General features: G+C 36.7%; 6 protein-coding genes across 14 annotated transcripts; 3 read left to right on the top strand and 3 right to left on the bottom strand.

The window, feature by feature from the left end:
- Positions 1-3233: 3233 nt before the first annotated feature.
- Positions 3234-7378, bottom strand: LOC8284994 (putative pentatricopeptide repeat-containing protein At5g08490). Of its 5 annotated transcripts, none has more exons than XM_048377130.1 (4): positions 4445-7378; positions 4079-4163; positions 3838-3929; positions 3234-3747 (listed from the first exon to the last, which is right to left on the bottom strand). In XM_048377130.1, exon 1 carries the CDS (start codon positions 7153-7155, stop codon positions 4570-4572), a length of 2586 nt encoding a protein of 861 aa, XP_048233087.1. In that variant the 5' UTR covers positions 7156-7378; the 3' UTR covers positions 3234-3747; positions 3838-3929; positions 4079-4163; positions 4445-4569. The 5 variants fall into 5 exon arrangements, with proteins under 5 accessions (XP_048233087.1, XP_048233088.1, XP_048233089.1 ...); XM_048377131.1 differs by having other exon boundaries at positions 3838-3912; XM_048377132.1 differs by having other exon boundaries at positions 4538-7378.
- Positions 3609-4112, top strand: LOC107261165 (VQ motif-containing protein 31). The gene has a single exon (XM_015718447.3). The coding sequence runs from the start codon at positions 3609-3611 to the stop codon at positions 4110-4112; it is 504 nt and encodes a 167-aa protein (XP_015573933.1).
- A 172-nt stretch (positions 7379-7550) lies between the features above and the next one.
- On the top strand, positions 7551-15295 carry LOC8284995 (cleft lip and palate transmembrane protein 1 homolog). Its single transcript, XM_002517965.3, has 12 exons — positions 7551-7948; positions 8259-8405; positions 8560-8674; positions 10015-10106; positions 11226-11329; positions 11663-11700; positions 12164-12399; positions 13053-13146; positions 13249-13439; positions 14290-14509; positions 14693-14860; positions 14940-15295. The coding sequence occupies exons 1-12, from the start codon at positions 7757-7759 to the stop codon at positions 15077-15079; spliced, it is 1737 nt and encodes a 578-aa protein (XP_002518011.1). The 5' UTR covers positions 7551-7756; the 3' UTR covers positions 15080-15295.
- Positions 15296-15399: 104 nt separating this feature from the next.
- Positions 15400-19384, bottom strand: LOC8284996 (protein SUPPRESSOR OF GENE SILENCING 3). Its single transcript, XM_002517966.4, has 6 exons — positions 19235-19384; positions 17185-18201; positions 16747-17041; positions 16334-16578; positions 15972-16129; positions 15400-15850 (listed from the first exon to the last, which is right to left on the bottom strand). Exons 2-6 carry the CDS (start codon positions 18181-18183, stop codon positions 15643-15645), a joined length of 1905 nt encoding a protein of 634 aa, XP_002518012.1. The 5' UTR covers positions 18184-18201; positions 19235-19384; the 3' UTR covers positions 15400-15642.
- A 132-nt stretch (positions 19385-19516) lies between these two features.
- On the top strand, positions 19517-21723 carry LOC8284997 (ycf20-like protein). Of its 4 annotated transcripts, none has more exons than XM_015718444.3 (4): positions 19517-19750; positions 19860-19928; positions 20476-20672; positions 21192-21723. In XM_015718444.3, exons 2-4 carry the CDS (start codon positions 19890-19892, stop codon positions 21664-21666), a joined length of 711 nt encoding a protein of 236 aa, XP_015573930.1. In that variant the 5' UTR covers positions 19517-19750; positions 19860-19889; the 3' UTR covers positions 21667-21723. The 4 variants fall into 4 exon arrangements, with proteins under 4 accessions (XP_015573930.1, XP_048233099.1, XP_015573929.1 ...); XM_048377142.1 differs by having other exon boundaries at positions 20453-20672; XM_015718443.3 differs by having other exon boundaries at positions 19848-19928.
- A 1329-nt stretch (positions 21724-23052) lies between these two features.
- Positions 23053-27398, bottom strand: LOC8284998 (probable RNA-binding protein ARP1). Of its 2 annotated transcripts, none has more exons than XM_002517968.4 (6): positions 26031-27398; positions 25692-25824; positions 24966-25104; positions 24548-24575; positions 24200-24410; positions 23053-24077 (listed from the first exon to the last, which is right to left on the bottom strand). In XM_002517968.4, the coding sequence occupies exons 1-6, from the start codon at positions 26220-26222 to the stop codon at positions 23977-23979; spliced, it is 804 nt and encodes a 267-aa protein (XP_002518014.1). In that variant the 5' UTR covers positions 26223-27398; the 3' UTR covers positions 23053-23976. The 2 variants fall into 2 exon arrangements, with proteins under 2 accessions (XP_002518014.1, XP_015573928.1); XM_015718442.3 differs by having other exon boundaries at positions 24966-25062.
- Between the last annotated feature and the right edge of the window lie 25 nt (positions 27399-27423).

Raw genomic sequence — 27423 nt, 5'->3', positions numbered from 1 at the left:
ATGCTTGTATACTGATAAAAGGATTTATTGATGAAGTAGCAGAAGCAGCAACCATCGATTTGGCCTGCTCAATGTAAACGGGGGATCCATTCTACTTGCTACTTCACCCATATTTAACCCTCTAAAAGCTAAAATACTTAGATTAAGAGCTTAATTGCTCTAAAATTAGTTTAAAGACTAATTTACTTCTCACACCATATTTTTCTATTAAAATATATTAATTTTTGAAAAAATTATGGTCAGTTTGTTTTTATATTATATATTTTTTTATAAGTAATAAAATTTAACAGACTTTTAAATTTAAAATTAAACAAATATAATTTAAATCTAAGTGAGATTGAGTTGAGTTGAAGGGTATATATGCTAATTAATAGAACAGCAAAAAAAAAAAAAAAAAAAAGTAGGAGGCTCCACAAGTGCACTGTGATTGATTCACCAAAATTATATGATTTTAATTACCAACATACAGTCTTGATGAATCCATCACAAAGTATAGATCATATATATGTGGGTACAATTAAGTAAACAATATTGATCAATTAGTTGTTGTTGATTTGTGGAGCAACAAAATCTTCTTCAAGACCTTGACAACCAAAACCAAGCTTTGTTTCTTAGGCTGATACATACTGCCTCGTTTTGACAGTTTGAAAGCCTCTACACAGCAAAGCTGCACCTCATCACCACCTCCTGTTTCGCAATCCGACCTATTATTTGATGACCCTTGTTTCTTTTTGCCCAAGGAAGATACCCTTTCAAGCTCCTCCCATAGCAGGTCCATCCTCTCCTCGGAACACTTACGATCACCATCTTCGAATTCTTCATTTTTCAAGAATATAGTTGGGGTCTTCATCGCCAGTTCATCATTATTGTCGTCGAAAAAATCAGGATATACTACGGAAGATACACGCCATAACGAAGGTGAAATTGCAAAGTGAGGAATAGGGTTGGTGATCTTTGGGAAGCTGAAATCTTCTGAGATCATAGCTTTTTTTGTGTTGTAATGAATTAGAACGACAATATTAGGTGTTTTGAAGACTGAAGGTATGATATGGGGATATTGGTTTACTGCTGCTCACCACAAAGAAGACTAAAGAGGGAGACTCTAGATTTTTGAAAACTGCTAAGAAATTTCAACACACAGATTTCTCTTCTTTGAAGTTTTTGATATCTATTTATTGGTGTGGAAAGAGGAAATAAGACAAGTCAAGAGTAATGAATGTTAAGGAGAAAGAAGGGGATCATCTCAGCCATCGCCGGATTGATCGGGGAAGAAAATTAAAACTTAAAAGAGAGAGTGATGATGATGGGATCGAAAGGTACAGATAACTCCTGGAGGCAGACTCAAGTCAGCAAAAGGGAGAAGAGAATGAAGTAGTTGTTGGGCAACCCCACCACCACTGCTACTCCTTTTAACATCTGCTCATCTATCTATATATATATATATATATATATATATGCTACAAAAGAAAAACAACACCACCCAGTGTTCTCTTTTCGTTTGATACATTACATTACATCCATCCATCCGTCAAATTTGGTCAAAGCTTTCCTGCTTGAAATGGTAAGTAATACCATTGGCTAAACAAATATTGCCAAATATTACTCTCATTATACCAAATACGAATTCTGACACGGAGTGTCCATCTGTTAGATTATCTTATTATGGCATTCAGGTGGGATTTCTTTTAAATGATGGACGCATGCATGAAATGAGAGTTCATACATATATATTTGTAATGGAAGTGGAGCTTGCTCTAGTGTAGAAATTTATAATAAAAATGCTATTCAAGTACCATCCTACTTAATGCAAAATTTGATTCGTGGGGAGCCTTTTCTTATTTTGGTTGATCAGTTCACACAAATTGGTGGCCGTGTTTGTTGGACATACTTTTCAAGCCATTTCACACAAATTGCAGCTTACCTATAAACCCTTTGCAACAATAGCAAATGCACATCGTCTTTGTGTTCAAAATATATTAGCCTTAGCTGTTTGTAATAGCTTTTTATTACAAAAATTCATCAATAATATTAGTCGTCCATTACAACAACTGCCTAAGCCATTCACAGCTGATAACACACACTTATTTGGATGGGAAAGACGTTACAAAAAAATTTGCCATTTTTGGTTACGAAAATTGTAACAACTCACAACCCATTGGCAGTGAGAAGTCAAACTTGAAAATGGGGTTCTGGCCAAACGACGAAAGTAGAAAAACTAAAAAAGAAAAGAGAGTCAACAAACATAACCAAGTTGTCAGTCACTGCAATTATATGGTTCCTGTAAAGCAGGGGATACTTGTTTTAGTCTTTAGTTGTTCCTCTTCTTAAGAATGATTGGTATATATTTAGAATGGGGTTAAAGAGCAAAACAGATTCTGGCACCTATTTTCATATGATTCTGATCTATATTCTACATACACAACCAACCAAGTGATACCAAAGCCTGCTAATGCCGTTTTAGAGGCTTACCTTCTCTATATCCTAACTGGCTTTCTAAGCCTAGCTTATACAACCTTACCTTCTCTTTTGTTATTATTTAGCTCCTCTTTCTTTGCTCTTTTCTCCTACACCAGATTTTTTCTTTCTTTCTGCAAGTTCCCTGCTGAATTTCCCAGGAACTACAGTTCTTGCGGCAGAGAGAATCAAGTCCCCCTCAGGTATGGGCTTCTTTTCTTTTTTGAAAATTTTCCTCCTTTTCTGTCCTCCTTCAGCCGCCATTTTCTTGTTGCTGAGTTTTTATTTTCCTCATAATGCATCTGAAGCTGCATTGGCAAGTAATGCAAATGCACCCATGTTAATGCCTAGACAAATGCATGGAATGTTGTAGGTTTTAACTCTTCTGGGCAAGAGCATTGCTCTGTGCAATTGTATGCGGTTAAATGCACTGTTCAGCAGATTCTAGGTCACAACCATCGCATCTTGCAAAGGGCAACATATTATCTGGTCTTTCGTTAACGATTGATTGTCACAGGGTCAAAGATGCCTACCATCATCAATTTTTGATTTATCTCCCCACTAAAATGTAAAAAGATAGAAAGACTTGCTCATCCTTTTTTATTTTTTTGAAGGGAATTCTCTATCATGGTTTTGTGTTTCTTCCTTGCTGCGAAAGAACAACGAAATCTGTTGGTTGTAAAACAAAATAAATATCATTCTCGAGTATTAAACTCCTAACAAAACTTCCCTCCCTTAATATAACATCGAACATCAGTAATCTGCACACAGGAAGATAATGGAGTTTGAAATGCATAGGAGAACCTAGCTTATATTTCATTGTTGACTCAAATTAACATAAAAAACAACTAAGAGCCAACTTATTAAGCTTTATTGTGGCTTAGGCAGTTTCTAAGCAAAGTACAATTCAGGTCACTCTATAAACACATTCCTTTGATCCGGATGAAACCCGAAAGTTGTCTGAGCATATGTAAGATTCCATGGCTTCAACTACATCACAAACTGTGGACTGCTTGTGAAAATGTAACACTATGTACTCTTTAGGCACTCCTTAGATTCTGCCTAACCAAATGTTGGTCCTACAAATCAGACCACTCACCATTTCATATATTGGAAGTTGTTGCAGATCATCGGCGGACATAAGATAAGCATCCATGGACAAGCAGGCAAGCCAAGGTACAGCAAGTTGTAAGCCTTTAACGACTTTTGTGCAAACAGATACAAATGCTTTCCGAGAGGTTGTGCAGCGGTTGACAGGCCCATCAGAGAATGATGCAGCACAGGGAGCAGCAGCTGCAAAGGTTGCAGGTATGAGGAAATCAGCATCTAAACTCCATGAAAGAAGGCAGTATACAAGGCCCAAGCTTGTGATAGTTAAACCACCTGTCAACTTCAAACCTTTGACTTCTCCAACCACATCAAGAAATCCTTTTCTCCCAAGTCCCGTAAGCACCCCTTCTACAATTTTTTTAAACCTATCAATAGAGGAACAAGAAAATAAAGGAGAAACAGGGACTTGTGATTTAAATAGTGAGGAAGAAGAGAAAGCAATCAAAGAGAGGCGGTTTTACTTGCACCCATCACCTCGGTCTAAACCAGGATACACAAAATCAGAGCTACTTACTTTGTTTCCTTTGACATCCAACAAAACAATTTAGAAACCTTGACTTTGACAAAGCATCTCTGCCTGCTTGAATTTCATTTATACCCTGTTAACAAGTACAGCAGATGATATCACCACATGTAGAGTTCTTGGTAAAAACAGGAAATACTGTAATATACATGTTCTACTTTTCTAGAATTATTTAAGTTCCTTCTACTGTTTAATCATATATGTTGCATGTGCTTTGCAAGAACTAAGTATTTAGAAACAATGTGGATTCACTCCCATAAGTTTAGAAACAATGTCAATATATCCTCTCTCAATGATGTCCATTAAGGATGTCTAATACTGTTTCAATTTAAAGCAACACCTCAACAGAAAACATACCGGAGGGCCTAAATATATAATGCCCCATTCATAATAGCTTGGATTCACCCAAGTTGAAGGGACTCTGTGCAGACCGAAGCAACAGTATTCTACCTTGCCAAATGTGTACGAAACTCCACTTGCCCTCACTTGTAACACTCCAAAAGCTGTGTTTCTGGAAGTTGATTTAATTGAAAAGGCTCTTTGATCTGTAAATCCAAGGTGCTTAATAAACTGTAAATATTGCATCTCTGAGGGTGAGAAGAGTCTCCAGCTACAAAGACATTCTTTCTCCTCTCAACTTCAATCCAACTGCATCCTGCTGGCTTCTTAAGGTCTCTCATCCTCATTTGTTTTCTTATTTCCATGACCTCATCCCATCTAGCATCTGCTGCAAATAAGTTTGACAGAACTACATAGTTCCCAATATTGTTTGCTTCAATTTTAAATAGATGCTGTGCTACTGCATGTCCTAATTCCACCTCATGATGGATTCTACAAGCACCTAATAATGCCCCCCATACATTTGCATTAGCTTCAACAGGCATTTTGGTCAATAAAGAATATGCATCATCAATTTGACCTCCCCTAGCAAGGAGGTCCACCGCACATGAGTACTGTTCCATGGTTGGCCTCATTCCGTGGACCTTCTCTATTGAATGGAATATTTTTAACCCTTCATCCACAAGGCCAGCATGACAGCAAGCCGATAAAACAGCAGTGATGACTATGTGGTCTGGCTTTATTCCCAAGTCGAGCATATCAGAGAAAATCCTGAGTGCTTCCTCTCCCATACCATGCATGGCATACCCACCAACCATAGCAGTGAATACGACTAGATCCCTCCCTGGGTTTGAATGGAAGAGCTTAAAAGCATAACCTAAATCACCACATTTTGCATATAAATCTAGAAGAGCCCCCTCCAAGTGGGCATCATCGAAACAAGCTCTAATCACATATCCATGACACTGCTTCATCAAGTGTACTGAAGCCGTTTGAGCACAAGATGGAAGAAGACTAATAATTGTAACTGCGTCAGGCTTCATTCCTCTGGCTTGCAGTTCACGAAAAAGACTGAAGGCCTGATCAGGACAATCATTTTCAGCACACCCTCGGACCATTAGATTCCAAGTAGTGAGATCAGAGGCAGGCATCTTCTCAAAAATCATGTATGCATCATCATATAATCCACAATTTACATAACCTGAGATCATTGAATTGAATGTAACCAAATTCCTATTATCTGACAAAGTCTGGAAAACCTTAAATGCATACTCAACATTGCTGCATTTAGCATAAGTGTCAAGCATAGCGTTCCTAGTAGTAGGCTCAAAATCAGACTGTAAAAGGCCACACCTAAGTGAATAGCAATGAGTCTCTTTAACTTTATCTACCTTTAAGACATTAGCACAAAAGTGAAGTATGGTTAAGATGGTAATGGAATCAGGTCTAATTCCTTCCGTATGCATCCAATGTAACAATTTGAAAAATTGGGCATTGCGTCCCCCAATCGCAAAGGCATCAAGCATAGAATTCCATGATATCAAATCTCTACTTGGAATCATAAGAAAAGTATGATATGCTGCTACTAAGTTGTTACATTTTGCATAAAAACTAACCAGAGCATTCCCAACAGATGTATCCTGATATAAGTAAGGATGCCGAAGAACATAACTGTGGATCTCTCTACCAGCCTTCAAGTTTTGAAGTTGCGCACAGGCAGGAAGAATACTGACAAGCGTGACAGAATCTGGCTCATTCGATTCTAAATAAAGTAATTCCTGAAATAGTTCCAAAGATTTTGACCACTCACCATTTGATGCAAACCCTGAAATGATAGCATTCCATGAAATCAAATCTCTCAATTCCATCCTTCGAAACAACAATTCTGCTTCTTTTACTCGTCCAACCATCAAGTGGAAGCTCAGCAAAGCATTGCAGACAGAGACATCTGCTAGCGACTCATTGTGGCGCAGGATATAACAGTGGATCTCTCTCCCAAATAAATAGGCAGTATCCGTAGCCAAAGAGGCAAGAAGAGGCAGAACGGTAGCAATGGTAGCATGATTTGGTTTGATTTGAGTTTTCAGCATAAAAAAAAACAATCTCAGAGCACTGTCCACCATCTTATTCTCAGAAAACCCTGCTATGATGGCATTCCAGGAAACAACATCTTTATGATAGATGCTCTGAAAAGCAGCATATGCATCATAGGAAACTAGGCCGCATTTAGCATACATAGACACCAGAGCATTTCCAACAAGGGTATGCGTCTCCATTCCAGTTTTAATCATATAGCAATGGAAACTTTTACCTACATATATATCTCGCATACGAGCACAGACAGGAAGAATGACGGCAGCAGTAACAGAAGTAGGCTTCACTTGATTGGCAACACGCATTCTATTGAAGAAGCTGAAGGTTTGAGCATCATGAATGGGAGAGGCAGCAAAACCGGATAAGAGAATATTCCAAAAGATAGGATCATGGCTGCAGTTGCTGATTTCACCAAAAAGTTTGTTGGAATCAGAAAAAGCTCCGCACTTGGCATACATGTTAAGCAGTGATTTGGAGAGATAAAGGGAGGAAAGATGGCCCATTTTAAGAAGGGTGGAATGAAGGGCCTTGCCCCAATGAATGGCTGAGAGGGCAGCACATGATTTGAGAAAGGACGCAAGAAGTTGGTAGTCATGAATTATGGTGTTGGATGCTGTGGAATGTGGTTGGAGCATATCCGCGAACAGCTTGCCTGCCTTTGTTGATAAGTTAAGCAGGCATAGTTACAGTTGGAAATTGCTCCCAATTTTGGCTTCGAAAGCTTAATTGTATGGATGAAGATAGCCTAAAGTGAAGTGCTTTGCGCTTAAAAATGGTGTCTTTTAGTTCCAAACTGAAACTAGAGACAGAAGCGTAGCACGATTTGATTCTGTTTTATATAGGAAATAAAAAAAAAATAAAAAAAATAAACTTAATTTACTACTAGTAGAAAATGATGGTAAAGATAGAAGAAGAAGAAGGAGGAGGGAGGTAAAAAAAGTGGGAGTGGCAGGAGAGGGTAATATTATAAATATGAGTAGTTTGAGGAATCCCAAAAGTCCAACCCATCTCATGATCTGGCATCTATTCCATTAGGTCTTCGGCTTGTCCAACAACAGTAACTTGCCCACTGCTGCTTATATATATTAGATATGCCATCCTAATCACATAAATTAAAAGAAAAAAAAAACTATATTAAATATCACAACTTTCCCAATTCGATTACAACAGAACAAACAAATACACCTCCATCGTTTCACTTCTCTCGGAGGCCATAGCATCCGTCGTCTGAGAGAGATGGCGCCGCCCGCAGCAGCAGGAGGAGGGCAAGTCCAGCAGCAGCAGCAGCAAGGAGGAATAGGCCAGACAATAACAGGAATAATAAGGATAGCAGTATTTTGGTATTTCGCTTCCAAATTCTTCTCTCCTAAGAAACCTTCCGACCCTTCTCTTCTTATCTCCAATCTCTTCCAAAAGGGAGATTCTCTGGTATTCCTTCCTTTTTTTTTTTTTTTCCTGTAGTAATAGTCGCTTTTATTAGCTTAGGGTTTATTTCGCTTGCTCATACTAAAGCTTTTACTTTTATCCTTTCAATTTTCATGCTTTACTTTCAACTTGCAAATTCTATATCAGACATCCATTCTTTTTTATTCTTTTTTTATCCCTAGAGCCTCTCACTGTGCCATTCTATTACTTCATTCATGTAGTAATCTTTTGTAGAATTTTAAAGATCATGTATTGGATTTCTTACATAACACTCGTCTATACAGTATTCATTTTAATTTCATTTGCTTTGCAGGATATGTGGTTTTATCTGTCTGAACATGAAAAGTTCAATGACTTCACCAATGAAGGTGCACTTGTTTGGCATGAAACTAGTATTCCTTATGCTGTTTGGGGACCAGACAGCACAAGGTCTCTTTCTTTCACATACTATCCATCCGAGGTACTTTTGTTCAATCACTTCAATTCTTTAGTATTTTGTATAATCGCATCTTGAGTGTTCTTGAATATCTCAATATTATAGATGAGGATCTCTTTTTCTTTTTTCCTTTTGTAAATTCTTGCCTTAACTAAGAATGCAATATTTTCTCTTACAGGCAGTGAAGCACAATGGCACTCTTTATGCTCATGTTTTCTTTGCTCGATCTGGTTATCCTCCAGACCCTAATGATCCAGAGTACCAACCTCTTTTTGTCTTTGGCAAGACACACCGTAAGACTTTTTTAATTCACTTTTTACAAAATGCTTCATGTCTTTATCTTCTAAATTATAAGTTCGCTGAGTTGTACAATGCTAAAAAAGTATAAAATAAAAGTAAATAAATTCACTTCTTTGAATGGTTCCTTTAGGGAACAAGCAAGGAACAAAAGCATCCTCTGATGAAGTTTAGGATCGTAGCTATTCTTAATTGCAAGAGGGGCTAGATGAAATATTAAGACCTTTAAGCTTCATTTGCTGAAGTTGGGGATTATGATGGGTTAGATCACATGTTTAGACCTTTTCAGTAGAGTTCTCCTTGGGAATTATGATGGAGATTTAACAAAATAAGGAGAACTATTGGAGGATTTTTCTGGGGACTTAAAATAGGGAAAGGTCTTAATTTTCTTTCATGCTTGAAAACTTGTTGGCTTCCTAATGGAGATAGTTAATTGAAACATATAAGACAACTTTGCAAGATTATTTCTTTTTATATATCCTTACGGAGGTCAGAATGGATCTTCTATTTATTGTGGGTGATGCTTGTGACAATTTCCCTTAAAAAAATTAATTTCTGATGATTTTTTTGTTTGTTTCAAGTGAAGATAACTTGATGAGCAATTCCTCTTGTTTGAATATATGTGACTGTTTGGGACTTAGGGAGGGATGTCCAAGATTGGGATATAGAGGTTTTCTTAAACTGGATAAAAAGCTTTTTCTAATCCTAGTAAAGACACTGATGATTGTAAGATTATGAAATTTTACAAAAAGGCGGCGAATTTTATCACAAATAGTTGTTTGAGGAGTACTCACAAGGTGCATAGTCCCTCGCAGTGGCAAAGCCATCAAAAGTATCAACTTTCAGGGACCTTCTGGGAAATAATTATAGTGATCAAAAGATGGAAATGCTTGGCTAATGGGCCTTCAGAAATGGAGGACAGCTTGTTAATTAGGAATGCTTCACGTTTGGCTTACTTCAAATTTAGAGGATTATTTTGAAGTACCTTCTTCTTCAAAGTCAATTTGGATGCTTCAATATCTGAATTTCCTTTTTCCTTGTAGATGATGCCTTTTTTAGGTCTTAAAATAAGTCAGCTCTATAGTAGAGCAAATAAAAGGAGAGGTTAATCCATACTTTTGTATTTGGAAGATGAGGTCCTTTAGTTGCCATCATCTTATTTCTCACATTTCATGGTTGTTACTTTTTGTGGAGCGCTTTAACTTGCATACTTGTAGCATACATAGCTGGCATCCCTTCTCATTATTATCATATTTTCCTTCTCAATTTCTAGTTTATGAAATTAGATTTTTATATTTGTATATTTCCTAGTCTTACTCCCTTTTATTGATTTCAGCTGTTGTGATTTACTTACCCAAGTCAAGGGCAGACAAAAGGAGGAGTCTGTTGGGGAACTCGAAAGACTCCGAGGGGGAGATGATCTCACAGGTATCTCCTTGATTTTAGTATTTTGCACAAACTACTAATATATGAATTCATTATATAAATCCTTATGAATAATAAATTATGTTGCAAATGGTTTGCATATTATTTTAATTTTTCCTCTGTATCCTTGACTCTGATAATTTAATAATATGTCCATTCCCTTGTTTGTTACCTACTGTTTTCAGTGATTGCGTGTATCCTAAATATGCTTCACTCTAGTATACAAGACTTTTACATGTAACTAGATAATCTATTTCTCTATGTATTTATTTGTGAAGGCTTGTGTGAAACTAAAATTTGTTCCAAATGTAGGAGGTCATTTCCTAGAAGACCTGCTTAGAACAAGATTAAGATGGTTTTTTTTGTCAATCTATTTGTTATGGCTATCCACATCAACTTTTTAAAAACTTTAATATTTTGCACCTAAGAAGCACCGACACTTCTAACAGGATGGAGTGCCCGTGTTGGACACGTATCGGACACGACACTAACTCCAACATGACACCCGCGTAAATTTTTAAGTTCCTTTTAAAATAGCTGTATCGGCGTGTGTTTGTGTCATATTGTGTCCGTGTCCAAGTCCACGCTTCTTAGTTGAGGAGTTACTGATACAGCTTGGATTGAAATATCCAAAACGAGAAAAGGGGACTGGATTATCTTCCATCATAGGTGATCATTAATAATCTCCCTCTTGTTTTTCCTTTATGTTTGAGGATAATGTGATTAATGGAAATTAATTGTTCAAACAACTTTATTACATTGGTAATGTGGAATGTCTTTGGCTGTTTGAACTAATAAATTCTGAAAATAATAGCTATAACTGTCTGGGAGGTGATATAAGGAGCCATGAAGAAATCAATGTTGTGGAAGGGAAGATTTGTTCATATGAGTTTCACAGACTGCACCTGCACCCCTTGTATCCGCCCCTTTTTCTCTAGTTTGGGCTAAGCTATGGAAATTTGAGAATGGTTAAGCTGCAGATTTTTTTCAAGCTTCACATAATTGTGTGTTATTCTTTTTGCAATAATGCACACATGTGGTAGCTGGTGCCCAAAGTATTTAGGAAAGGTAACAGTAACATTGGAAATAACTACTAATGTAGATTTGTGTTGGCTGTTTCAGGTGGTTGGTGATAGTGAAGATGATTCTAAAGATGATGGACCTTTGGAGTGGGCTTCATATTGGAAACCAAATGTTACAGTTAATCTGGTTGATGATTTCACAAGGTATATAATCCCAACATTAAGTTTCGGTATGATTTGATGAGTATTAAGTTGAAAGTGAAATTGATTTGATTATTAAAATACCCTTCTGATAGCAAATTTAATGTACTTATATAAATATACCATTACGTTTAGGTAATTTCTTAAAATTACTTAAATGTGTACATGATGCTTGCCTATAATATTTATATTGTTCATTATCTTGTTAGTCACTGCAAACAACTGTGCTTATATTCATTAAATTTTCTGTTTCAACTATTATTTGGACTTTTTATTTTTGTAGATATGCTAATTCATGGATTTTTTTCTCTCGCCCTCTATCTTGTTTGTATGCAGATATCCGCATAATGCTGTGCCGCCAAATATTGCTCCTTGTATCCTTTAGCGATATGTTTTGCAAAAAAAATTTCATTGTTCATGTGTTTATTTCCCTTTTCTGGACTTACTGAAAGAAGTGTTTTTAAGGTAATACTAATACTTTCATGCATCTCCTGATGAGGAACATGTCTTTTTATTGCAAAGTAGACCCACAGGAATGGAACATAACTTCACTAAGCCAGTCATTGGTTGTTTCATCTTTGATTTTGACAATATTAGCGATAAAAATATATGCTATCATCAAGAGAAGAAAACAACTTATCAAATAAATTGGAGGGTTTGTATTTGTCCTTGTGCCTTCATATTAGAGATAACTTAATTTAAATGTAACATGGAATTAAACAGTGTTAAATTTTTACAAGTATAATAAATTGATGTCTGTTTTAGCTTGCTAGAGCATTTAAGGATATAGAATATCACCAATTTTTTGCTTTGAATTTCTTGACGTTAGATTTGCAGTCTTGAATGTTGATCCTAGTACAGGGAATTACTTCCCCACCATTTTCTTCAATGAGTTTTGGCTACTTCGAGATAAGTTGATTTCGGTCAATGAGACGGTGAAGGAGTTGCCACTTAATCTGGAGGTGGGCCCTATAAGCATGACAAAATGGCAACTATTCCTTCAGATTGACCAGTCATTCCAGATTCATCGTAATTATGGCAGCATGCTTGAGGGCGAGGCAGATGAACTTAAGGTGTGTCACAATATGATGCTGGTCTTATTTGTCATAAAGTTGGTCTGATCCAAGACTCTGGATTATTTATGCTGCATTATCACTTTATTTTCACTTTATTTGTTATTTGTGATATGATTTGAGTGAGGTAGTCAAAAATTACATCTGCCATGTCTAGATATTGTCTTGGTGCATTGACAGAATATTCGTCATTACTAATCGTGGCTCTTAGAAAACTTTATTTGTCCTTGGAGAGGCAAGATCTTCTCATTTTCTTTTGAAATTTTCTTTTATAGTAAACATAAATAGAAGTGGATTACTGTAACTCTGTGAGTGTAGGTTGCATAGAAGACACAGCTGGTGCTTTCCAAAAGTTGAGTTGTCAAAAAATCAGAATTTATTGCATACAAATTAATATATCATCATGGAGGTACTATTGTATTTGGATTTAAAAGAGAAATTTGATTATACTAATCAGTTTATCCTAATAAAATTGATTTTATGTGATAATGTTGAAGACAGAAATTTAGTTGAGCAGATTGTCTGAGATTAGTTCCCCAAGATGGATATTAAATTTAATTTCTATTGTTATTTTTACTAGTTAGCTTGCAGAATGGCTGATATTATGTTTTCCTTGTTTTTCCAAATGCCTGATTTTTGTATATTTATTTCAGAGGGTCTTCTTGGAAGGAAATCCTTACCTCTTGTTGATCACGATGGTTGTTTCTTTACTTCATTCGGTGTTTGACTTCTTAGCATTCAAGAATGGTGAAGCATAATTCTTCTATCTGTTTGACGACTTTGATGCTCTCTGTGGATTGTGGACTATATATATACATATGTTTTATTAAACTTACTTTTCCTGTGCAGATATCCAATTTTGGAACAAAAACAAGTCTATGGAAGGGCTGTCTGCGAAATCTGTTGTTGTGAGCTTTATAAGTCAGCTCATTGTCTTTCTTTATCTACTTGACAATGACACCTCATGGATGATACTCGCAAGTTCTGGAATTGGTTGCTGCATTGAGTTTTGGAAAATAGGGAAAGCCATGCACATAGAGGTATTTATCTTAATTTCAGAACTATAATTGGTACATTCTCAACCTAGTGTATGTTGTTGGCAGAGATAAAACCAGTTCAAATGGTAGTCCAGATGGCAAGGAGGCAAGTGTACTTATAGCTTAGGGCCGATTGGGAAAAGAAGGAAAATGGGAGGAGAATGGAATAGCCTAGCCACAAAATTTGTTTCTTGTCATGTGGGTCCACATCCTGTGTTCCTCCCATTTTCTCTTGCTCCCCATTTCCACCATCTCCCAAACATAGGCTTAGCTAGAAACCGGCTGGTTCTCTAGGATAATAACTTTAGTACAAGTTGAATATGTCAAGAGATACTTGTGGTTCTGCAAAACTATAAACAAATGACTTATCTGATATCAAGTAAATATTGCTGCATATGGAGAAGCAAAATTGTACCCAAGATTGACCGCCTTGTCTCACATTTGAACTGTTTTTTTTTCACCACTTTTGGCTGTCGGTATATGGTCATTGTAGCATCTCTCAATTTTCTGTCTTGCACTTTGCTTTCCTATTTCTTGGTTTAAGTGAAGGAAAGTGACTATCGTCTGGAAATGCAGGCAAAATATCCACTTGAAGATCTAACCATATTTCATGTATCAGGGACTCGCATATTTGTTTTACACAGTTCAGAATTTTCTAACATTATATTCATGTCATCCAAATAACTACTTACATTGTTATAGCTGCAATTATATTATATGTGTTCAGGGATGTTTGAGATGCACAATTTGTTGTGTCCCTATTTTTCGTCTGTGCACTGGATTTTCGTTTGTAATGTCATTGTGTAAGCTCACCATATGATAAAATGAATTATGATGGTTTTCCTGTCCCCAGATTGATAGAAGTGGAAAGATTCCTATGTTGAGATTCCGGGATCGTGAGTCATATGCAGGGAATAAGACAAAGGAATATGATGACCTTGCCATGAAGTATCTTTCTTATGTGCTCTTCTTCCTTGTTGGATGCTCTTCTGTTTATTCGCTCATGTATGAGCGCCACAAGAGTTGGTATTCTTGGATCCTCTCTTCACTCACAAGCTGTGTGTACATGTTTGGTAAGCCATCAGTATTCAGTACCTTTTGTCATTATACCACTGGCGTTTATGACTTCAAACTTTTACCTGTTTTTAAAGTTTTGCATCTTTTGTCAATCAAAAGATGATTTTACCTGCATGTTTAGTTGCTCAAATATGGTTGGAGTGGTTTATCTTGAAATTGGTTCTGCCTTGTAAATGCAGGTTTTATAATGATGTGTCCTCAGTTGTTCATAAATTACAAGTTGAAATCTGTGGCTCACCTCCCATGGAGGCAGATGACGTATAAGTTCCTGAATACGATCATCGATGATCTCTTTGCATTTGTCATCAAAATGCCAACTCTACATCGGCTCTCTGTCTTCCGTGATGGTGAGATTCAAATGCTTTGTAATTGCACTCGGCTTCTTCTTAAGATCAGATTGGTGACATACTTTTTATTTTGTTGCAGATCTTATATTTTTGATATATCTATACCAGAGGTGGGTTTATCCGGTGGACAAGACGCGTATAAATGAATTTGGTTTTGGCGGTGAGGATGATCAGGTCGCCACTGCCGCAAAACAAGTTGAAGAGAAGAAAACTAACTGAGCTGGGAATTTTTAGTCGCATCTTTTGAAACTGAAACTAAATTACAGAATATAGCGGCAAAATTAAGTTAGGAGTTTTTATCTTTTGTTTTTTTTTTTTTTTCCTTAAATTTTTCCATGTTATTGTTCGAGAGAAAGATTGATTGGTTTAATTTAGGGTATTTGTTAACTGAGAATATTTCAATTAAAAAGGACAAGAGTTGCAGTCTTTGTGGCAGTTATTTTGTTTTCGTGGGGAAAGCCATATTCAGTAACACCGTCCTCCTAATAAACATCAACCAGCAAGATACGGAGCTCAGATATCATAACAGAGACAGAGAGTAAAGTAATCCAATCCAGGACTATAAAAATTGCGCCATATTAGAACTACTCGTTACAGCAAATCAAAGTAAAAAGTCTTACAGATTTGGCTATATTTTTCCTATTATGATGCTCCTCCTTGTAATTTAGTAAGAGAAAATTATCAACCATGTCTTGATTTTGTAGGAACCTGTAATTTAAAGTTTCTGCTGCTCTTCTATTTAATATGAATATCCCATGCCTCCTCTCATGGAATATCAAAGTTTACTTAGTTGGCTGAGGGGTGTGCTTCTCCATCAGGGATGCCAGCTCAGCATTAAACTGTTTCTCCAACTCAAATTCTTCTTCCCAGTGCCTCTTCTTCATTGCAGCCACTCTGTCCTCGTGTGCTTTAATAAGCCCATCCCTCTCAACTACATAGTCTTCAATTTCTCTGTCTTGAAATTGTATGAACTTCTCCATTTTTTCCACCCTAAAGCCACCAAAACAAAAAACAAAACAAAAAAAAAACCACAAGTAAATTACCATGAAACACCAGCCATCAAGTTATCTTAAACCTAGTTTTTACACTAAATGTACGAACAATGGCATACCTGCGTTTATATTCTTCTGCATTAGATGGATCTGCACCTAGCTGCTTTGCTTTCTCACGTTCCTTCTGTTGTAGCTTCTCAAAATCCTCCTCCTTAGCATCCCTTGCTTCGTGAACAACCTTGAGCTGCTCCTTGAAAAATTGCTCTTGGCAATCCAACTTCAAAATTCATTTAAGTTAGTTGGAAGATATTTTACAGGGAGAGGCAGAAAAGAAAATCATTATTTTCATTCAAGCTAGCCGCTTTAAACGAATATTCACAGCAAGCCCTTCCTATCATTACATGGCATGCACACAACAATAATGTCTAGCCAAAGGTAGTTGAAATGCATAACTGGTTTCTGCTTAAGAATGCAGTCTTACCTCTTCCTGACTCTGTTCATGGTGCATTTGGGTTCTCTGTCTTACAATGCGATTTTCCTCTGTTGTCTTCCGCAGCTTGTCAGACACTATTTCAAGAGATTCTTCAAGAGTTTTAGTCCGCCTTTGTTCCTTCACAACCTTGCTCTTCAACCATGTAAGTTGCTGGTTATCCTCACTCATCCGATTGATTTCATTCACTACCACTTCAAAGTAAGACCGCATCTCATATTTCAGCTTTGACCTCCCTAATCCAGGATAACAAGAAGTCAAGCCAGACTATTGATTATATAATGAACAACTCAACCTGGTGATCCTTCTGGTGGTTGCAAAAGATAAGACAATGCAGGGAGGGGGTTGCCAATAAGCCAAAATACGCATGCACAGACACACATAAATATATATAGAGAGAGAACCTTGTGAATGCTGATTGAAGATTTCTAAGTCTTCCTTCACAGCCATGTAACCATAGAGTTGGCGCTTCCCACCAGGATAGAATAAGACCCGCCGACGATCCCAAGCATTTCTATCTGTTCCTTGATCTACAAAATGCTTATGCAGACGCTCAGCTTCTAAATAACCCCTTGGAGAGCTCTCAAATACCAGAAGACTCATCCCCCTATGTCCCTGTGGACCATATGAATGTCTAGCCTTGGTAGCAGCATAACCATTGAAATAGTCAAGAAGCTCTTGATTGCCCATCCCAGTCCACTAAAATCCAATTCAATAGACTAAAAAGTTAGCTACCAGTAACACTTGAAAAAGAGAACAGTAACCATAAAAACTAAATTTCTTACGAACAAAGTTATGATCAAATGTTGAATTGCAGAATGAGTCAAAAGGAAACAGAGTACCTTATCATTTTCATCTTGTTCAAGTCTTGTATTCATGATGATAACCATCGGAGGCCAAACTATTTCACGGTCACTCTCCTCTTCTTTTAATCCTTTCCATTTACCAAATACTTCCCCTGCTGGAATAACAGAAGTTCCCCTTCTATGCAACTCCTCATCCAAAAGTTCTGCTAGCTCACGATGGAGCCTCACCCTGTTTGATCCTTTAGTTTTTGCATGTGTCATAAGGGGCTGCAAGCCTCTATACCAATCAATGGCACCAGGACCACCTTGGCATGCTGGACAGTGCCACTGCCTTGCTGGTTCATTGATCTCCTCAGCAGTCAAACTGTCTAAACTATCAAAAAATTTCTTGAACCATCTACTCTTCTTGCGAGTCTCATGACTCTTTTGACTAGCATCTGAATCAAAATCCTCACTCAAAACCTCATCATCTGTATCATCGATGGCTTCATCTTCTTCCTCATCAGCATCATTTTCCTGGTCCACAAAATCTTCATCTTTCCTCTGATCATCTACTGAACCCTTTGGCGCAGCAGCACCAAATCTTGATTGCCAATTCCATCCATGCTCCAGAGGTGGGGGAATTGTAGGCTGTGGAGCCACATAGTTGTTCTCCATGCCCCAATTGGATGATTGAGGTCTGGTATTTCCTCTGCCAGTTGCCTGAGTGGGCCTAGTATTACCTGACATCCTCCCAGATCCACCATTGCTCCTCATGCCTAGTTTCTGTACTGTATCTTGATGTTCCCATGCTTTAGTATTGGAATTCTGGGAACCCCATGGTTTTGCAGCACTGCTTCCAGCTCTGTTCTTAGTCTTCCTGGCAATGACCTCCCATTGTCCATCATCTTCTGTAGCATCCAAATTAATGTCGGCCACACTTTGACTCAACTGCTCTAACTTAGGGCTAGAGACGTGAGAAGAATTTTTCCCCTTGGATGACGAGTTGTTACCACTAACAGCATTTGAAGGTTTTCCATCCCATCTTGAACTCATCTTTGTAATCAAATTATGCTGCACCATTATTTTCAATCAAAGACTGGTCAGACTGCCAGAATAAATGATTGATGAAACTGAAAAAAGAAAAGAGCAAAAAGAAATCTTCATATACATATATATGTACAATGAAGACTTTATATATATATATATATATTGATAAGAAATAGAGAGTAATATAAATTCATAAAAGATAAATAAAAAATAAAATGGTTCAGAAACTAGATTGGGATTTGGCGTGTAAGGGAGAACACTGGAAATGCATAGAAAATGCACAAGAGGTGATAAACATGTTGGATTAAAAAAGGCTAACAATCATGAAAAGTTTTAGAACGAAGTTCTTTATAGAACCTCATGATTTGGCAAGCATGGAAATTCTTCTGCCCTGGAGCTAATGCAGAAAACTTTTGACAAGAAAGAAACATGTTGATATTGGGAACAGTTAGGAGAACAAGTATACTGAGAAAGGCATATCAAATAAAAAGGAAAAAAATGTTAAAAGAAAAAAAAAAAAAAAAGCACGTTTCTTTAAGCTCTGCGTCTTTCTTCATTATAGTTTTCTGAACATCATCTCCACTTAACAACGTTCCCTTTCCGTTTCTCAGTGGCCAAACACAATAAGAAGGTCATAAGAGTTAAGAAAGTGAAAATAAAAACCCAAAAGCCACATGCACAATAAAACAAGCAGATCTAATGGTACGAGAGAAGAAACAAAAACCCGACCGAAAAAAGCCCAAAACTAATACATTCACTTAGAAGTGATCACAAACAAAGAATCGCCAAATTGCAGACAGCATTAGGAAAAAAAATGAGAAGGAGAAAAAAAGAAAAGGAAGAGAAAAAACATAAAAATACCAAAACCTAGAAAACAAATCCCTGCAGTTACCAATATATCTCTCTTAAAGACCAAGGCTAAAGAGAGTTAGCTAGAGCAAGAACCAAGAAAGTGAAAAAAGAGAAACAAGAAACAAGAAAGTGAATGCACATAAAAGAAAAGCACGAAACTAAAAAGAGAAACGGAGCGATCGCCGGAGGAAATGAAAGGCTGTACCTGGAAGCAGCGACGGATGAAATCCGCCGGAGGAAGGGCAGTTCACGCGCTACTGGTCGCTGAGTGTGAGTGTTAAAAGTGAAAGTCAAGAGGAAATGCGTAGACCCCAATACGCTCTTTTTTTTTTATAACTATTCTTGTAGTCTCGAATAATTCCGGACTCCAAATTTTATTAATTCTGCTTTTCTTACTCAATTCCTTTCTTCTTTTGTATCCATTTTTCTTTTATTAATGTTTAATTTGAAAACAAAAACTAAAAGAAAATCAGATAAGCTGATTTTGAATTTCTTTAGTCCATCTTGTTTACAAAATTAAAATAAATTTAAAATAATAAATATATAATTCCATGTATAATTCTTTTTAGAGAACTTCGAATTGTAATTATCGAAAAAATAGAAAAAGAGAAGAAAGAGGACAAAAGAAATAGATGGTGAGTTTTTGTTAAAGGAGAGAAGAAAGAAAACAGCAGTCGAGTGGCGGGGGCTCTCATCCTCATGAAGGGCAATCTCCGGTCAGGTGAGGGAAACCTCAGCTTAAAAACCTTTAATTAGCTTGCCTTAAGTTTCCGGTAACTAAAGTGTCTGTCTTATTTCCTTTATTCTCTCACAAACAGAGTCTTTATCAGGTTCTGGAGTAGTAATGTATATATTGGTGGATGCAATCTGAGGAGGTTGATTTTGTGGTATCCTTTCTGGTAAGTCTTATCTCACCTCGGACATCTTTTTATCTTATGTATAATCTCGTTAGTTCACTCCAAAATGAGACTGCTATTTTAAGAACTTCAATTAGACTATGTTTCGGGATTGATGTTTGTTTATTTGTTTTTGAAGATTATGTACATACTGTGTGGATTTATATTACAAGGGCATGTTTTGCATCACACTTCGGATCTTTTCATCTTCACTTCTCAATCCCATATCAACCTCAGTCTATTACTGAGGTCATTTGGTTACAATTTTACTTGATTATCTTTCAGGCCTTAGAATACTAGATTGTTGCATATGTTTCTACAAATTCCATCTATTCTCTACCCACAAGCCATATTCTACTCTACATATGCTGTAGCACAAAAGCTTAAATTCTACATATTAATTGCAATGGTAAGGATACGAGAGTTGATGGATGCAAAATTCAGGGTGTTTTTGGCAATGACATGGAACTTTTTGTCCTCTTTTTATTACTTTTTGTTGCATAGAATCTTGATTCTCTAACTTGCAGCTTTCTACTTTCTACGTCGACAGCTAATGGCAACAGTAATGACATACTCTAACCATCCAACAACTGCTAAGCTTCCATCTAGAGAGTCTCTTAGATCTCACACTCTAGTTGTAAGCTTAACATCGTGCTCTCATAAGCCTGTTTGTGCCTTCGCCCACAAACTCTATTCTCAATCTTCTCACGTCTATGTAGCTGAACCATTTTGGGACAACAATTTCAGGTTAGTGATCATAGCAACTCTATGCAATCTCAATGCCTGTGGTTGTTTATGCTACTTGGATCACTTGTCTAGGGTTTCATGTGTTCATCGAGAAACACAGATTAGAATGAATGAGCTTGGAGCACGCTGCAGGGGAATAAATGTCAAATGCAAACTTTGGACTCAGTTGCTTTCTTTTTGTGTAAAATCTCTTAAATTTTCTATGTAAACCTATTGATTGGAACTTGACTTCCTGATCTATCTTTAAATTCCTGTCACATATTAGTGCATCTGCGCATTGAGACACATAAAAGCCAATGACCAATGGATTATCCTGATATCTAGCATGTTTGATAAACTCATTATTCCCTGCAAACTATAGGATATGCTTAATGAAGCGAATTTAAAAGTTTATTTTGATTAGTTTTATTTTTTAGCACAGAATACTTGTCATCAATTCTGATTTAACTGAACGAATTAAGGCAGTGCAAATATAATCAAAGCTATACTTCTAACATACGTCTCTTTTTAATCACGCAGGAGGATAACCTGGCAAATTAGGAGCAGCGCAGATAGCAGTGGATTGGATCCTTCTTCCTCAGGTCGCACTAGAGGTGGAACACGATTACTTAGGGCCATACAAGCTTTGCAAACCAAGATAGTAGCAAGAATTCAAGAGATAAGGAAGAATCTTCCAATCAAATTATTATTTTTCTTGGTGGGGTTCTATTGTGCCACTGCCTTTGCCACTGTTATTGGTCAAACAGGTGATTGGGATATTCTTTCTGCCGCCTTGGCTGTGGCAGTGGTGGAGGGGATTGGAGCGCTCATGTACAGGGCTTCTTTCCCCTTGTTCAACAATATGAGGAGCCTTATCACCATGTTTAACTATTGGAAGGCTGGGCTATCTCTTGGTCTGTTCTTGGATTCATTTAAATATAAAATAGATGATGTTTTGAATTCCTGTAATCCTTTTTATTTTGAAATGGATATATTCCCTGTCTTCTTTGGCTGACGCATTTTTGCATCAAAGGATATTGAAGAGATGATCAATCTCATTTTCATATACATATATATATATTATCCTTCAAAAGTGTGATCGAGAAGCACCTTTGGGAGATTTCATGAGGCCAGTTAGCTGGTTCGTTTATTGGTTTTTAACGGCGCTTCTTTGGAGGTACTGAATTGTACTTTGCTATATCCTCATATTTGCTGCAAGATTTGCCTTGAAAGGAATTATTTTTGTTGCCTAACCATTTGACTGTAACAGTTTGAATTCAGGTGAGGCCATGGGCATATGTCCTCAAAATGATTGGTTTCATCTAAGATATCAGGTACAAGTTTAGAACAATCATGTCCTCTTTTAGACGTTTTAATTGACACAAATATATTCTATTATTTGCCTAAAGCAAAAGAAAACCAGTCTACTGAATGATACCAAAGTAGGCAAATTTATGCCTTACGTGAAAAAGCACAATTTGATAATTCAAATGATTTCTACGGTCTTTTTCACTATTCTAAATCACGTATGATTTATGTTGAACATTAATCTCAACCTATTCTATTATGCCACTGTTAATTAGTCGTCCTGTCGATTGTAATTTCTTGAAGAACGTGTACATCAGCAAATATATTGAAATGATATGTGATTGCCAAGCCAGGCAAGCGAAATAGGTGGTTTTATCATCTTATTCTGTCTTTGACCTGAAACTTTTTCTCCACACCATGAAAATGGCGAGGATCTGAAAGGAGTCGATGATGAAGTTGGCTGTAATTTTAGGAGGAACCAAACTCTAGTGAATACCTGACTGCTTGAGCTGCTCATCCTTCCTGCATGTTGAGTGTTGGGAAGTACTTGCTACTTCAATTCATCCAAGTATGTCAGTCCACCTACTGTTTGCAATACGAAAAGCAGCACTGCTGCAGGCTGGAGCCCCAAGATGCCGATCAGCTTTGTAGGGAATTAACCGGCTTGAGATCGCAACTTGCAACTAAATTACAACAAAGTGTTGAAATGTGAATTTATGTGTCTTAGGTCACTAATGTCAATTTAATTTCCAGAGTTGCAGTGAGAAGAAAAGTTTCCATTGGTGAATAATAAAGATTTTACTACTGATTAGCACAACCATAACCAACTATCTAGGTGTACAGACACTGGCTTGTCCTATGTATTAACATGGTTGAGAATCCTGTTTCGTCAAGGGAGTTTCATATTATCAAACGGTTTCATGTTCTAGATTATCATGCTTTATCGAAATTACTATTTTGTTACTTGAAATAATTAAAGATGGTCCGCCATATGCTCGACATTAAATCATTTCTATTAGACCCTGCAATGATTAAAATCAAGTAAGCAAGGGAAAAGCATTTGCATACATGTTCTATTATTACCCTGCAATGGTTAAAATCAAGTAACAAGGGAAAAAGCATTCGCATACATGAAATCTGCAATACAATAATTTTATGTCAAGAGAAAATGAAATAGTATAATATTAAATGGCAGCAAATAGCCACTTATTACAAACCAAACTTGAGAATGGGTGAGAGAGAGAGAGACAGAGTTGACAAACCAAACTTCAGAACCATGAAATCATGTCTCTCCGATCATTAAAGATATCCATGAGAGAGAGGCAACAGCAATGAAAAATGAAATTTAGCCATAACCCTATGGCTAGATGTGGATAAACCCAAGGATCAAAATATCTCCTCGAGTTGTCCGAGTTTTAGTTAGTACGATGAGGGAAGAAAAAGGAATTACTGTATACGAGAAATATATAAAACTCACTACAAGTAGGAAATAAAAGCAAGAGCTGTAGGGTTTGGAAAAAAAAACAATAGCTCTTGCATGCATGTGTCAAAATTGGGCTATAAACCCCCCACTGGTTTTGCCACAATATGAATACTTCTACAACTAACCTAAATGCAAAAGTTAGGAAAGAATAATGTCTTCCCTTTATTCCGGAAAGGGAAGAGGAGAAGATATTGATGAAGAGAATTATATGGGTATATTTTGCAAAGCAATGAATCAAAAACAGTACTGGTGGACATTTTCCATGCCCAGTGTATGTCACCCTACTTCCCGACTTATAGAAGAAGGATGATCTTGAATGTGAGTTAATAGTTCATTCTGTGAACTTGCTGCTATACTCTCTACCTAATCTAAGCTAATTAAATTTTAGGCTTTGGTTGATATCGATGAGAACAATTTGGTGGGAGAGAATGCAAGTCCTTAATCCTAATTAGCAACTAGTTATTAAGCATACGTCCGAACCAAGAGATAGTAATGATGATGATGATGGTTATGGTTATGTGTAAGAAGAGATATTCAAATGCTGCTGATGGGGCGAAGGGAGTTGGTCTGAGAAGGGTAATGGGGTGCCAAGGCAGCAACTGTTGGAGCAGCAAGAGCTGTGCTCGCACTTGCACCTGCAATAATATTAAAAACGCATCGAATGTGGATAAATTTAATTAGTACAAGTAGTCAGAAGAATTTAATATATAACTATGTTTACAAATACTAAAACAGTAACAAGAATTAATATAGAGACCTGCAGGTTGAGAATGCGGGATCGCGGGAGTGTAGGGGTGCGGGTGGACGCCAGATGAAGCAATAATCGGATATTGAAAGTGGTGTTGCGGATATTGGAAATCCAAATATTGCATGTAGGGATAGAAATTTGAGTTTGAAACTGTGCCGTTTCCTACTGTCCCATATACAACATAATGGCTGCTTGTTCCTCCACATGCACTGTAGTAAGCCTATACGAATATATAATTAATTAACTAAATTTGGTGGTTGATGATTGTTCTTTTAACTAATTAATTAAGTTAAGAATATTATTTGTATTCATGATTTATTTTATGTTCAAGAAGAGTAGAAAGTAATGGGAACAAACCGTGGGACAAGTGTAGCTTGGGGAGTACCTGGATTCAGGAAATAAAAGAGCTATGATCATTAGCAACTGAGCACAAAGAAAGAAAGAAAGAAAGAAAAAAATAATTAACGTATAACAGTCAATGGCAGCAGTGAGTGCACGAGGCATGTGAATGACCACTGCAGCATGTGACCCTTTCACGTGATCATCAAGCTGCTTGCACGTGACAAATGGTCAAAGTTGCAGCTAGTAATCATTGCTGCAGCAGGTGTATTCACATGAATAATGATCATTCCATGCATACGTATATCATATCAGTATTTTGTAGAGAAAGACAATAAGCTTTTCTTTTTATTTTTTTTGGGGGGCAGATGATGAAATGAACTGGCAATGCACATGAGAAGAAGAAGAAGAAGAAGAAGAAGAAGAAGAATCATACCCATAAAGAGCACAGGGGATTCCTTGTTGGATGGCATAATGTGGAAGCTGAGTTGGGGTCGAAGGAAAAGCTGTTCCAACCCCACCTTGTTGATACCCTGTCTGATAAGATTTCATTACTCTAAAGTTCCTGCTGCCTCCTATTTTAATTTCACCAAAACAAATTTACGAAACATAAATCAAAACTCCACATGAAATATAAGCTAATTTCAGTCCAACACCTCATTTCTCATTTACTACATTCTGACATTATAAAGAAAGTTCTTTTACTGTTAAATTCCTGACTGCTGTTTGAAATCATAATTTGGATTCCGGCTTCAGCAAATAAATATACAACACAGCAGCATTAATTTATACTTAATTTATTGCTGAGAATAGTTTCTTCGTTATTGACAGTGAAGATTAAGTTCCGCTTATGAAATCACTCGATATAGAATTAATAGGATCTGTTGATCATCATATATTAATATACTTGCTTGTTCGTAGAGAAATACACATGTTAATTAATTAAATTAACTTCATTTGTAGATGTAGACATAGATATGTTAACAAGTATTTATCATCTTCTGTTTAGAATGTTTATGCTGAAAAAGAAAAGAGTTAATATTAAAGCACAATAATCAAAATTAAGGAAAAAGAAAATGGAATAGAAAACGTTCTAAAAAGAAGAAAAAGATAATTAAGAAAAGAAAGAAAGCAAAGAGAGAATAAAGGAAAAAGGGAGTACCATGTTGTGGGGTTGAAGGTTTAGATCTTTGAACACCCAAAGAAGCAAGATTGCAGTTAGCCCTCCTCCCATCTATCACAGGCGAAGAATCCACACAAGCTCTTCTTGCTGCTTCTGCTTCTTTAAATGTTACCTAAAGTATCGGACAGACCTCTTCTTTCTCATAAATATATGGATGGATAACAATAAGAAACGAGTTCTTTTGGTCTGATCATATATGTAGGTGCGTGCGTTTATATTTCAATCATCAGAGATCTTATTAAGGTATATATATATATATATATATATATAGGCAGGTGAGCAGAAGATATGATGGCAAAAGAGAAAAGAATAACTTACGAATCCATATCCTTTGGATCTTCCAGTATTCTTGTCGAAGATAACTACAGCTTCCAAGATCTCTCCAAACTGTTGAAAGTAATTCTTGAGAGTCTCCTTGTGGGTTTCCCAGGCTAATCCTCCAACAAACACCTTAGTGTAAGTAGTGTCTCCAAATGGGCCGCTTCCCATGTTATTACTTATTAAACTCATCTTAGTTTAAGACCTTCTGATCGCTCAGATTAAGTTATCTTCCTCGTAATAGAAAAAAGAAATGATGTTTCAGAGTGGTTGACAATTCAAAGTGGGCGATGAGTTAAGCGGAAAGAGAGCTAGGTCAGGGATATCACCAGGCAAAGGAGGAAGAGAGAGGAATTAAAGAAAAGTTGAGGATAAAGAGAGGGTTATATGATAAGGACGTGTATTATATACTCCTCAGTCCCCACCACTTCACTGTTAATTATTGCCATCCCATACATATTTTCCTTTTCCTATAGACATCACATGCAACAACTTCATTATGCAGCCGTATATACTTCAAATTTAAAAACCTAATTAAGCTCTGAAGATTATGTATTTTGAGCATTTAAAAGTTAAGACAATTAAATGATAATAGCTTCTTCCTAAAAAGTAGGTAATAAAGAAGAGGAAGAAGCAACAAAGTCGAAGCTTAAGCTCTATTTTAATTTAACTTCAAAGCGCAGCAGCTCCAGCTCTATATACAATGAATTCATAATAATGGTTAAAAGTCAAAACTAGTTGGCGGCAATTTTATCTTGAATTAATTGATGATGATTCCATATAAAATGAACAAATTAAGTGGATTATTATGTGGCTTTGATACATACCTTTATCTTTTCATATTAATGAATGCCTTTTTTCAAAAATATGAAAGCAAACGAGTCTGCTTCCCCTCCCTCTCCCTCAAATACCCAACCCAATATAAAAGTTGATCCCTACTCAGCCATGACTTCACGCCATTCCCTCAGCCCCAAATATGTGCAGAAACCTAACAATTCATTAGATTTTCTGTTAATATAAACTTTCAGAATATAGAATATGGAATATTTTATTTTCAGTAACCTGGTACGTGCATTCTTTTTGATTTGTTGCTTCTTTCTAGGTATGCTTTTAGCAACATTGATATCTATTTGTTTGCTTTTCATTTACTTCCATGAATGAAAGTAAATTTACTTCATCCATACCTGCTTCGGTTTAATTGTAGTTCTGTGGACAATCGGAGAATATCCCTCCAATCATTGAGTGAGATACACAGTGATGAAATTTTGAAGTAGACCTGTGATCAGCTAGTTACCAGTCTCAGAATCTAAAACAGGCCCTGCCTTGGAGACTAGTGTTGATGCTTAGGGTTCTTTTATGTGTTTGATTTTAATACAGAATTATGTGTCCGTAG

Source organism: Ricinus communis, chromosome 7 (assembly GCF_019578655.1).
Source record: "Ricinus communis isolate WT05 ecotype wild-type chromosome 7, ASM1957865v1, whole genome shotgun sequence".
In the NCBI taxonomy this organism is placed as follows: domain Eukaryota; kingdom Viridiplantae; phylum Streptophyta; class Magnoliopsida; order Malpighiales; family Euphorbiaceae; genus Ricinus; species Ricinus communis.
The sequence above is the reverse complement of the archived record's forward strand: the minus strand, read 5'-3'. Positions and strand labels throughout refer to the sequence as shown.